This window comes from Diplotaxodon limnothrissa, linkage group LG18, assembly GCF_057381915.1.
Source record: "Diplotaxodon limnothrissa isolate DT_005_m linkage group LG18, D_limnothrissa_male_GT1.1, whole genome shotgun sequence".
NCBI lineage: Eukaryota > Metazoa > Chordata > Actinopteri > Cichliformes > Cichlidae > Diplotaxodon > Diplotaxodon limnothrissa.
In genome coordinates, this window is record NC_140613.1 from 8,334,189 (window position 1) to 8,347,385 (window position 13,197).

Genomic DNA, 13,197 nt, shown 5'->3' on the forward strand with positions numbered 1-13,197 from the left:
ACTTCTTGAAGAGATGAGTTTTCAGCCTTTCAGGGAAGATGGTGGGTGTCTCTGCTGCTGTGAATCGCCTGGGAAGGTCATTGTGTCTGTGGGCGAGTGATGTGTGTGTGTGTTTATAGGATGAAATTATAGAAAAATATAGAGTATTAAACAATGTCTGCAGGTAAAAATGGTGCTTTCACACATTTAAGCCACTGTAAAACCAGCTATTGAGTCAAATGCAATTCCAGGCACATTATAAACTGTCAGGGCATACATACACATTATATTCATTTACTTATATTGATCTAATATACAATTGGGAGATTGGCTTTGCCATTGATTTAATTTGTGGGTGATGGTGAAAGAATAAGTTGCTGCAATCAGCTGCATTTGTGCTTTGTTGTGATGGCTAATTTCACACCAGATGAGAGGTAATTAATATTTTTTATAAGATATTTTCTTCTCGTTTCTCACCCATCAGTCCAGTGAAGACACTGACGAGTTTTATCTGTTTGTATTTTGTAACAGATGCAGTGCAGCTGCAGCTCCTCAGTCGGTCACCTTTCCTCACCTTATTGGAGCAGAAGTAAGACCGTGTGTGTCGGTGTGCGTTCATCTCAGTTATTTACATATGTGTGGGTAGACATTTGTGTGGGATAGCGTTCATATTTATGTAAGAGTTATTATGTATTCATTCGGTGCAGATCTTATTCGGATGCGTGATAAAAATAGATAAAACTGCGAGAAACAAAGGAATGATATGTCATCATGTCAGCGCCAGCAAGTCGTGCAGTCTTGATGCCACCTTGACCAATCAGCAACTGATACAAGCTGCTCCATTTTGACCTTCGATATTAATATTTAGTCTGTACTTAAGTTAAAACTGAAGCTATAATGTCCATGAGCATACCAGCGTGAACATCTGTCAGTTTTATTTCCACCATCAGTTTACTTACTCGGGGATCTTTTAGGACATTATTCTAGTTAAGCAGAGAAGCTGATTTTGATACCAGTAAACATTCTTTTCAAGGAAGATTAAGAACAAGACAGTGGAGCCAAGAGGGAGTCTGACTAGTTGACTAGAAGTAAATAAAGTGAAGAAGATACTAGCCTACTCACAAGAGGACAGAGAGATGGTCTGTGACCTCATCTCCAGTGATGGGCAAATCCTCTCCCTCATTACCAGACTCTGCTTCCACTACAGAAAGCTTTTCAATAGTATTGAGGAGATCCTCAAAATATTCTTTCCTCTGCCTGGCTACCTCCTGCTGTATACAGTGTAAACAGGAAACTGTTTCCTCCTCCTGAGTCACCTGACAGTTTCCCAGAATTGCATCAAGACTGAAAGTCTTTCTTCATGGTTTCACCAAAATCTTCCCACATGCAAGTTTTTGGCTACTGCCAGAGCTGCACTGGTTGGTCAGTACCTGTCAACTGCCTCCTGAGTCCCAAAGGCTAATCATGCTCAGTAGGACTTCTTCTTCAGCTTGACGGCTCTCTCTGTCACAGTACGGCTGTGTGCAGGCAAAAGTAGGACCCAAACGCAAACTCACAGAGACAAAAGGTAAACTCAAAAAACACAGCTTTATTGCTGGCGTGGAGTGGGACACGAAAAACAATACAAAATAAACTAAACTGGGAAAACTAAAGCACAAGGAACCACAGGGGGGGAAAAAAAAAAAAAAAAAAAAAAAAAAAAAAAAAAAAAAAAAAATCACACAGCTATGATGGAGACTACGACACTGACAAAGAGAAACACAGGGCTTAAATACACAGAGGGATAACGAGGGAATGAGACACAGAAGGAGGGCACAGCTGGGAGAAATCAGGACTGGACGAGACAGAGACGCAAAACTAGAAACACTCACATGAGGCATGGACCTTCAAAGTAAAACAGGAAGTATCACACAGCGACGCGAACTAGACACAGTGGAGACAGCAACTAAGAAACAGAGACAAACCATAAGGCAGAGGTCTAAGAACCAAAATACACAGAGGGAAATACTCAGCTTTGAACACAAGAGACTAGACTAGAGGGAGTAACAATAGACCAACCATGAGAACATAATGCACAATGCAGGGTGACAGAAAACAAGAAACTCAAACATGCAAAGACACACCATAAACAGAACAGAGGGGGCACAGAGAGACATGAAGGGCAGGGGAGACTTAACATGGGTTGAAACACAAGGGGGAACTAATAAGCAAATCAACATAGGAGGCCTAATGAGCTAAACATACTATAAACATCAAAATGAACTAAAACTCAAAACACTGGGTCCTAAGACCCAGGATCGTGACAGAGCCCCCCCTTCAAGGGCGGATTCCAGACGCCCAAAACCAGGAAAAACAAAACAAAACCAAAAACAACCCACCCAGGGCGGGCGGCGGGGGTCCAGGACGGAGGGCCAGAAACAAAGCCACAAAAACACAATGTCCATCAAAAACACAGGAGCGCAGGGAACAGTTCACAACTCCTCAGGGGGCCGACCCGGAGGGTGACGGTCCAGAAGTCCATAGTTCATTTGATCAAGGGGCCGTCCGTGCGGACGGCAACGGCGGCGACACGGAAACGGTTCAGGGGGCCGACCTCGACGGCGGTGACGTGGAAACAGGTCAGGGGGCCGGCCGTGCGGAAGGCGACGGGGTGGAAACAGTTCAGGGGGCCGGCTGTGCGGAAGGCGACGGGGTGGAAACAGTTCAGGGGGCCGGCCGTGCGGAAGGCGACGGCGGCAACTCAGGCGATGGCGATCAGGGGGCCGGCCGTGCGGAAGGCGACGGCGGCAACTCAGGCGATGGCGATCAGGGGGCCGGCCGTGCGGAAGGCGACGGCGGCAACTCAGGCGATGGCGATCAGGGGGCTGGCTGCGCGGAAGGCAGCGGCGGCGCCCAAGTGTCAGGCGTACCGGCCGAGGCTTGGAGGGCACAGGACCAGGCGACGCTGAAGCAGAGGCAGGACCAGGCGATGCTGAAGCAGAGGCAGAGGCTGGCCCAGGCGTAGCAGAAGCACAGGCAGGCCCAGGCGTAACAGAAGCACAGGCAGAGGCTGGACCAGGCGTAACAGAAGCACAGGCAGAGGCTGGACCAGGCGTAACAGAAGCACAGGCGGATGCAGCTGGACCAGGCGTAGCAGAAGCACAGGCGGATGCAGCCGGACCAGGCGATGACGAAGACTCGGATGCAGCCGGACCAGGCGATGACGAAGACTCGGATGCAGCCGGACCAGGCGATGACGAAGACTCGGATGCAGCCGGACCAGGCGACGACGAGGCGGTCGCAGGTGGCGGCTGGACAGGCTCCTCGGGCCCTCCAGCTGATGCGGCGTGAGGCTGAACGGGCCCCTCGGACCCTCCAGCGGAGACAGGAGGCTGAACGGGCCCCTCGGACCCTCCAGCGGAGACAGGAGGCTGAACGGGCTCCTCGGACCCTCCAGCGGAGACAGGAGGCTGAACGGGCCCCTCGGACCCTCCAGCTGACGAGGCGTGAGGCTGGACAGGCCCCTCGGACCCTCCAGCGGAGACAGGAGGCTGAACGGGCCCCTCGGACCCTCCAGCGGAGACAGGAGGCTGAACGGGCCCCTCGGACCCTCCAGCTGACGAGGCGTGAGGCTGAACGGGCTCCTCGGACCCTCCAGCGGAGACAGGTGGCTGAACGGGCCCCTCGGACCCTCCAGCTGACGAGGCATGAGGCTGGACGGGCTCCTCGGGCCCTCCAGCGGACGAGGCATGAGGCTGGACGGGCTCCTCGGGCCCTCCAGCGGACGAGGCATGAGGCTGGTGTGGTTCTCCGGAACCACCAGCTGACGTGGCATGACCAGTAGGTGCAGAGACCACCGGCTGAACAGAAGGCTGAGTGGGTGACGGAACAGATGACTGAGCTGAACAATGGGGAGCTGGCTGAGCTGCACAGTGGGCTAAGGGCTGAGCTAACGGAAGCACGGGAAAGTGTACTATGGACTGGGTGGCTAACAGCGCTAATGACTGAGCTAAAGACTGAAAGGCATGCAGTAGTGATGGCGGTGTGGATTGCAGACCGAATTCTCCTGAGCCCTTAGTAGAAACAGGGACGGGCGCAGGCACATGCCGGACACTAGCCACTCCCACCCGAGGAGTAGGTACGGGTGCGGAGACGGGCTGTATCCTGGCTGACCTCACCCTGGGGACCGGAACAGGCACCGGCAACGGCTGGGCAACTGCCCTTCCCACCCGAGGAGCTGGTACGGGTGCAGAAAGGGACAGAGCCTCAGCCGGCCTGGAAACCAGAGCGGGGACCAACTGGGCCTCAGCCTCCCCCACCCGAGGAACTGGTACGGGTGCAGAGGTACGCTGGGCCCGAGCTGCCCCGGGAGGAGAAACACGAGCAGGAAAAGGAGCAGGCTCAGAAAAAACAGTCTTAGAAACAGCAGGCTCAGGGTCGACAAAAACAGATCTATCAAAAATGAACCCGCCGTCCACTTCATGTTTTGCAGTCTTAGTATTAGCAGTCCTTGTTTTAATAGTTTTTGAAATCCTTGGGTTGACAGTTGTAGAGTGAGCTGACTTGGGGATGACTGAACCGGACCTGACAAAACCCGAACAGACGGAACCGGAACTGAGTGTGTTTGACCTGGTAGAGTGGTTCACAGTTTTCCCTTTAACAGCATTTACAGCCTTTGGCGAGTGCTTATTGTCTGTGATTTCTCCCTGTTCAGAGGGAGCAAAATGAAAAAACTTCTCCCAGTCTATGTCATCGTCCATCAGGGACACATCGACAGGATCAGGAGTGTGTCTATTGTTCTTAATGTCCAGAGAAGCGGAAGAAGGATAATCAGTGTTACTCACCACCGGGAGTTGCTTAACATGGTCCATCTTATTGCGGCGTGTGCGCCGCTTCCTACGGGGAGGGGAAGCGGGCGGAGAGAATAGCCGAGCCTCCGGCGTGCAGAACGGCGACACGGAGGCTGGAGCGTGGGCAATTGAAGGGACGCGGAGAATTCCCACCTGAAGCGGCCGCGGCTTGGGTGCAGGTGAAGCGGCAGGTGGGGGCTTTCGGCAGCTCCGGGGACCACCGAGAGCCAGCCGCGTTCCTCGGAAAATCCGCCCGTAGTCAGGAGTGCGCCACGGCCTCAAGCGGAGCTCCTCCTCTAGCTCAGCAAAGGCAGCATCCTGACGCTCACGCAGCTGAGAGCGGTTTGCTGGGTCCATGTAATGGTCGTAGTCTTCTGTCACAGTACGGCTGTGTGCAGGCAAAAGTAGGACCCAAACGCAAACTCACAGAGACAAAAGGTAAACTCAAAAAACACAGCTTTATTGCTGGCGTGGAGTGGGACACGAAAAACAATACAAAATAAACTAAACTGGGAAAACTAAAGCACAAGGAGCCACAGGGAAAAATCACACAGCTATGATGGAGACTACGACACTGACAAAGAGAAACACAGGGCTTAAATACACAGAGGGATAACGAGGGAATGAGACACAGAAGGAGGGCACAGCTGGGAGAAATCAGGACTGGACGAGACAGAGACGCAAAACTAGAAACACTCACATGAGGCATGGACCTTCAAAGTAAAACAGGAAGTATCACACAGCGACGCGAACTAGACACAGTGGAGACAGCAACTAAGAAACAGAGACAAACCATAAGGCAGAGGTCTAAGAACCAAAATACACAGAGGGAAATACTCAGCTTTGAACACAAGAGACTAGACTAGAGGGAGTAACAATAGACCAACCATGAGAACATAATGCACAATGCAGGGTGACAGAAAACAAGAAACTCAAACATGCAAAGACACACCATAAACAGAACAGAGGGGGCACAGAGAGACATGAAGGGCAGGGGAGACTTAACATGGGTTGAAACACAAGGGGGAACTAATAAGCAAATCAACATAGGAGGCCTAATGAGCTAAACATACTATAAACATCAAAATGAACTAAAACTCAAAACACTGGGTCCTAAGACCCAGGATCGTGACACTCTCTTCATCTCCAATGTCCAACATCTGGTTCTGGGATTACTTCCTAGCCAAGCACTTTGAGGCCACAACTCCATACAGCCACCTCAACAATGGAGGTGCAGAACATGATCCATTTGGACTTTATGTCCTCAGAGTCCCTCAGATTGCTACTGAACATCTATTAACCTTCTGGTGTACCTGAACCTATATGTATAGGTTCAGTAAGCCTGTTCAGCATTCTCCCCCACTATTTGATTCAACTCACTGCAAGCTGGAGTTCAGTTCACAACTCTGCTGTTCTTCACCCAAGTGTTCAAAACCTGAAACCACAGATCTAAAATTATGATTGGCCTACAGTCCTCATGCCACCTGCAAAGAACACTCTTAACCTCAGCCATGATGCTTATTATAGACAAGCTGAGGTTAATCGAAGAAGTCCAACAATCCTCAAGATACTGAACTGATAACTAAGCATACCCAACACTGCTCGCTGCCTCTCAACAGGAGCAACTCTAGAGTAGTATGGAGTCCAGCCCCTCTACAGGCTCCAAAGCCCAGGCTGTGCATTGAGGCAAGACCGACTATATCTAGCTGGCATTTCTTGGCCACAAGCGCTAGCTCCATCCCCACCAGAGAGGTGACACATCAGAGCTGTTATTTTAGAGTTTATTTGCTCAGTTAAATTAAAATATGTTACAACTTAATCATCTAGTAATCCATTTTCTAACTCCCCCCCAAAAAACTTGGTCTTAACTTTTAACACTTCAGTTTTTACCAGCTTATAAACTATATTACGTATTATCAGTTACGAACATATTTGGTAAATGGGACATTTTTATCAGCCAACAAGTTAGACACAGCAATTCATGCATGTATATAGTATTTGTATTTGTATTCTATTTTTATCTTATTGTATATTTATTTTATTTTATTCTACTGTATATAGTATTTTATTTTATTCTATTCTGTACAGTTGTGTACTGTATTTATTCTTATTGTATTCTAATTTTTGCCTCATAACTTTTGCACTGTCCACTCCTGCTGTGACAAAACAAATTTCCCACGTGTGGGACTAATAAAGGTTCTCTTATCTTATCTTATCTTATCTTATCTTATCTTATCTTATCTTATCTTATCTTATCCTTCCACTTTCTATCAAGTTCAGGGTCATGGAGCCTTTCCCAGCTGCCAGAGGATGATAGGCAGTTTACACCATGGATAGGCTGCCAGTCTATCACAGGGCTAACACAGACAGACACACAACCATCTATGCTTTAATGTATTCACGTCACCTTATTAATTTTGTTGAAGTTTACAGTCTTGTCTCAAATAGCAAAGCTTCAGACAGATCCAAGGACAATCTATTTCCTTGTGGAAGAATTTACAGATAACCAGCTTGCAGTAAGAAACCTCTGTAACAGATGAGCATATTTCTGAACCCAAAATAATGAGCTGAGCTTGAATAAGCTTGAAATTATTTTCTCATAGTCGCAGAGTTATTAGTTTGTGCTCACAGAACAACAAAGCTTCACGACCACCAAAACAAATGATGAGAAATATTCATTGTTTGTGCCTGTGTTTTTTTATGACATGTCTGGATGAAACAGAGATTCAGTTAAACTCCTCTACGACCAAAATCCCATTTGCAAAAATCCGTACAATCATTGTGGAATAAAGAAAAAGAAACCAAAGCCTATTGGAGTCACGATCTGATATGGTGATAATAAGATGTTATATTAGGAGCTTCTTTTCATGATGTGCAGCAATTTTTGTTTCAGCAAAAAACAACAACAACTTCCACACAGCAAACTTCATATATGTTTGTTTAACTCTGACAGAGAGGTGATTTATGGCAAATTAGCGTATTAGCATGTAATGTAACGTATGCAGTGGCATTTTTATTCTGTTACATTAATAGCAGTTTTGAGCTTGTCACAAAGATTAAAAGAATAAAAAAATCCCCAATCTGAACAAAACATGAGACACATTACCTTCTAGATATGAATCAAATAACAAATATTCATAATTAATCATTCCAATAATTACGTCTTCTGTCTTTTTCAAGGTTTTAGTACAAGAAACAGCCACACTCACTGAATCTAACTGGATAAAGTCCACTTACCAGTAATGTGTTATTATGATAGTGTATTTGGCATTAAACTTGCAGTCTTTGTAATGGCCAACAGGGGGCGACGTGTGTGGTTGAAAAAATACATTCATTGTATTCAGTCGGTAGAGAAACAAAAAATAAAAACCTTTTTTTTAACTTGATTTATAAAAACACATTCCTGGTGAGTTTATGGTCTCAAATGCTGGTTAAAGTTTTATTTAATAAAATCTGATGTCAGTTTATTTTTTTCTAATTATGGTCCCATATGGAGGAATTAGGCAAGAAACCTGAGCATGATTTAAGAGTATGCATGCCCGGTGATCGCGTCCATGTCTTAGTTTAGAAAAACATCTGACTTCTAAAAAATAAAATCATAATGGTCAATTAAATGCTCAGCTCGTCCCATCATTTATATACAGTTTACAGCTCATGTTTGCTTACTTCTCACCTAACTTTAACCAATAATGCAAGATATTAACCCAGCAAATCAAAGTGTGATTTGTAGCTTCCTGAGAAAAATGAATGAGCAACCTTAATGGGGACTCAAACACACACCACTGAATTTTAGATTGCTGACTTTCCTTGTTTCCTAATTGCTTCTCCAGCAGTGCTGTTTCCTGACTGGGCCTACAAACCCACGTGGTCGCCCGGCTCCCGACAGATCCAGCTTTGGCACTTCCTCCTCGAGCTACTGGGCCGAGGCGAGGGCGGGGCCATCGGCTGGGGAGGGGAGTGGGGCGAGTTTGTTATTAGGGACCCTGAGATGTTGGCCAGGCTGTGGGGCGAGAGGAAGGGCAAACCGCACATGAACTACGACAAGCTCAGCCGGGCCCTCAGGTGGGTAAATTAGCATCAACATATTCTGAAAACTTAAGATTTAAAATGAATTTAAGACAAGTAATGTTATAATATACATATTTTCTCATTTAATTTGATTTTGACTTTCCTGAAATTTATTTAAGTTTATTTGAATTTTCCCTGTAATGAAGAAAAAAAGACTGAAATAAAAAAAGTTATACAAACAGACTATATATATATATACATATATATATACATATATATATATATATTTAACTGTGAATATGAGTAATCCTTTCTCTCCGTGCAGCTTCCTCCTCAGGCTCCTCGCCAACACATGTTGTCAAATTAAATTTTCAAATCTAAAATGCCCACAGATGCAAATCATGCCACCTGGAAAGCAGCAAAGAAATCTAAAGTGCCCTACAGGAACAGCAAAGCGTACCTTAGACACACACTTCAGAGTGTAGTCTTGACAGAGAAAACATTTTACTTCCAGATACTACTACAACAAACGCATCCTGCACAAGACCAAAGGGAAACGATTCACCTACAAGTTCAACTTCAGTAAACTCATCCTCGTCAACTATCCGGGATACCCACCGCCAGCACCACCAGCACCACCAGCACCGAGCCATCAGGTCATTCATCACGTCTTCACTTCATCTTAAAGGACTTTGTTGTGTGGAAAACTGGCTTCTGGGTTATTTTACACTTTATATAACACTATAAATACAGTGGAGTGGAATAGAACCTGTCATTTGGCCAGTTTTCCAAAAAATGAGTCCTTTAGGAAGAGTTTCATTCCTCAGCACTTTGAAAGAAAATAATTACCTTATTTGATATATAAAAAATGAACCAGCTCTAATAGAAACAATTGCCTCAACTTTATCATTTAATATGAGTTTGGCTGACTTGAATAAAAATCATTAGTGAAATTTTATCATTTAATGTAAAACCAAGCAATTGACTGGTCCTCTAAAGTAGAAGGGAGTCAGTGTGTTAAAGTTATATCATGTTCATGGGCAGCGCAAGGGCTTAGGTTACCTGCTAGCCTTTAAAAAAAGCACCAGACCTTGTTTAATTATTTGATACATTTTGTAGGAGTGGGGATTAGTAGGGAGGCGCTTTGTCTGCTGAGGTAGAAAAGCGCTGCATGAGCAGAGTCTATTTAAAAAAAAGTCCTGTTTTGGAATTAAACTCTTAATGTCATATATTCTAATTAAGTTTTTCAGATATGTGTGCAAAATATCAGGAACACCATACTTCAATTAACTTGATTAATGTCTTCATCATCTGAAGTCCCTTTTTCCTTTCAGCTCCAGGAGCTTTGATCCTCCGTACATTAAAAATAAATTAATCTTCACCTGGTGTTTTTGATGTTTTGTGCACTCTCTGTCTGTCTGCACTCTTTGCATTTCAACCATCCTTCCATCTAATTCTTCATATACCTCCATCCCTCCAGCTCGTCCAGAGCGGCTCTCTTCTATTCCCTCATCTCGCTGCTGACAGTGGCCTTCCTCTCTGTGGAAGAGCAGGGTCAGTGATGGACAGAGGTAAGGCACGAGGTCTACAGAGTCCAGCTAACAGATGAAGACATAAAAAGCTGTCTTTCACTGCTCCCTTGCCACAAGGGGTCATTACAGCGGGTAGCTCTGCATGGTTGATATGGCAGAGTTTTTACACCGGATGCCCTTACTAATACAATCCCAAAGGGAATTTGTGTCGCTGGCTGAAATTTAACCAGCAACTTTTCACTCGCAAAGCAAATGTGTCAACCTAATAATATACCACTGGAGGCACCAAGTGATTACAGACACATAATATGAGAAATCTGGCTCTCAAAGAGTCCCAAATTGCAATCTGTGAGAGAATACTTTGAAAAGTCTTTAATCATCTTTTATTTAGACCTTAGTGGTAACCTTGGATCATGGTGTGGGCGTTAAAGAGGCTGTTTTTGAATGGTTTAAATCATATTTAACAGGCAGGCTGGGTGTTTTTTTTATTTATCTATCATCACCTTCCCTCACAGGTGGGATCCCCCAAGGGTCCATTCCCAGTCCAGTACTTATTTCACTCTCTATGCTGCTGCTAGGATCAATTTTCAATAAATATGGAACTTAATTTCACAGCTGTGCAGATGATTCCCAAACATATCTGCTCCTTGAAATGTAAACCACAACCCCCTTGAAGGTCTTCTTGGACCTCTTTGATGATATAACACTGTGGATGACACTGAACTTTTTTAACCTGTATGAGCCGAAAATAAAAAGTGGTACTTTTTGGAGCCCCTAACCTTCACGCCTTCCTTAACAGTCATCTTGACCTTTTTAAAACACCCTTTTGCAAAGAAACAAATAAATGTTATCGTGTGAGCTCGTTTCTTTTTCTCCTTCACTGACTTTGAGAAAATAATTTATGGCTTCATTTTGTTTAGTCTTTATTCGTGCATCACCCTGTCTCCAAAACACTGTAGCTTGACTCCTGAAAGGCACACATTTGCTAGGCGAACGTGCAAACTAATGCTCTGTGGAGCTACTAATGAGAAGTGTAAAATTCATCAACTCTCTGCTGTCCCAATAACTGTAGCACTTCTCTTATTAACATCAGTACAAAAGCTGTGCACTGGGAGCTTCGTAGCATATCATGTGCAGGAAGGCCAGTACTTTTGTCCACATAATGTAATTCAGTTGACTCGGGACTACTTCTACCTCTGGATTAATACACATTTGATGTTCTTGTTCTTATATATTCATAACTATTTTGTAATTATTCTTTCCTCTAGTGCAGGAGAAGGATGGTGTGTTTAATGGTAAAATTGTATGTGATTCAATGAAGTCTAATAAAGGCTTTCGAGACCCAGACACACTCATCGAAAGGATCAGTTGATTGCTACCGTAGGTTTCATGGACTTTACTGAGAATTCTCCACTTGATTGTAATCAAGAAAGCTGTAATTGTAGTTTTAGCTGGACTGACATTACCTTGCCTTTCCACTGTCCTCATATTCACTCACTTTCACATTACACAACTCACTATTCAGTTGCTGTAAACTGCAGATTTTTAAACTCCTTCAGCTGCATTTAGTTCAATTTCCAATGAGACGTCATTTTGATGGCTTGCCTCTTCTGTAATTTAATGTATTTCAAGGTGAAACAGGGTGACGTGATGGAAAATAATGCAAGGAAGGAGTTCGATCCTGACCTTGAAGACTTTTCCTCCAGAGTGAATAAATTCATTCAGCTTGAACATGCATGAAAGAAAGTAAATGCTAAAAAATGCTCTGTACTTTGCACCTTGGAAGTTTTAATACTGCACGTTTCCTAGAAGATTGAATTTATGTGGGAAAGATGTTAATTTAATGTTCATTTACATGTCGTCATCCCCCCCCCCCCCCCCAAAAAAAAAAAAAAAAAAAAATCCAGAAACTTACGGTTTTACTGTAATATCAGTAAATAGCTCATAATTTGACATTTTTAATGAAGATTTAGACTCAAGATTGCTGTTCTTCTTTGTGTTTGATCTATTATAGACTTAAAATATTCACTTTAAACAGTTAGTTTAAATACTTAGAACCAGTTTTAGGTTCCCCCTGAATGGCTTTAAAGCCCGTTCAATGCATCAGAGTAGTGGTATTAATAAATCACTATGTGTTTGAGCTCTGCATGTGTCTCAGGGGTTACTTTTCTGATTGATTTGACTCTCACTCTGATTCCTGACAGCGACTCAGCCTCTGCCTCACCCCTTCCTGCTCCCGTGCTGCCTTCCTGAACCGCTCCCCGTGCCTCGGGCTCTCCACGGCCCTTTCCCCGTCATCTCCACCCCTGCACGGCCAGGAGTCAACCTGAGGGAGCTGGGGGAATTGAGCCTGAACGCTCGCTGGCTGCACAAGAGCCCCGCAGGGTGGGATGTGAACCATTACGTCAGTCGGAGCCTGTATGAGGGAGCGAAGCAGACCCAACTTCGAGATGAGGAGAAGGCAGCAGGGAGACGGTTAGAGTGACAAAGAGAAAACAAGCTGCAACAGATGGACTGCTTTCCCTCCTCAAATCTCTCAAACACAAGCTTTTTTGTGTGTTGTTTGAGCTTGTTGTACAATAGTTTATTATTCACTACCTGTGGTTTAAAATGCACAGACTTTGTGGGCTATTTATTTAGTTGGACCATGTTGTCTTCTTCTTCTTCATTTTTTTTTTTTTTTTTGCATAGAAATATTTATGAATCCTGCTTTTCTTCTGTCAGCACTTCACGCCACAGTAGGGGAAATGCACTTGTAAACAATTAACTACATGACACTTGTGTTTGGGTAAATAAAGCAGTGCACTCAGCTTGCATTATTTAGCTGTTTGTCTAGCATTTCACCAGCC

The 13,197-nt window shown here is 44.7% G+C and overlaps 1 protein-coding gene across 1 annotated transcript; it reads left to right on the forward strand.

Annotated features, from left to right (window-relative positions):
* Positions 1-510: 510 nt before the first annotated feature.
* LOC146613035 (uncharacterized) lies at positions 511-12,833 on the forward strand. The gene is made up of 5 exons (XM_085377692.1): positions 511-568; positions 8,639-8,870; positions 9,331-9,472; positions 10,297-10,387; positions 12,553-12,833. The coding sequence occupies exons 1-5, from the start codon at positions 511-513 to the stop codon at positions 12,831-12,833; spliced, it is 804 nt and encodes a 267-aa protein (XP_085233818.1).
* The last annotated feature ends 364 nt before the right edge of the window (positions 12,834-13,197 follow it).

Coding starts and splice junctions, on each gene's coding strand:
- LOC146613035 (XM_085377692.1), top strand. CDS start 511: ATGCAGTGCAGCTGCAGCTCCTCAGTCGGTCACCTTTCCTCACCTTAT. Junction 569..8,638: donor CTCACCTTATTGGAGCAGAA/GTAAGACCGTGT, acceptor TTGCTTCTCCAG/CAGTGCTGTTTCCTGACTGG. Junction 8,871..9,330: donor AAGCTCAGCCGGGCCCTCAG/GTGGGTAAATTA, acceptor TTTTACTTCCAG/ATACTACTACAACAAACGCA.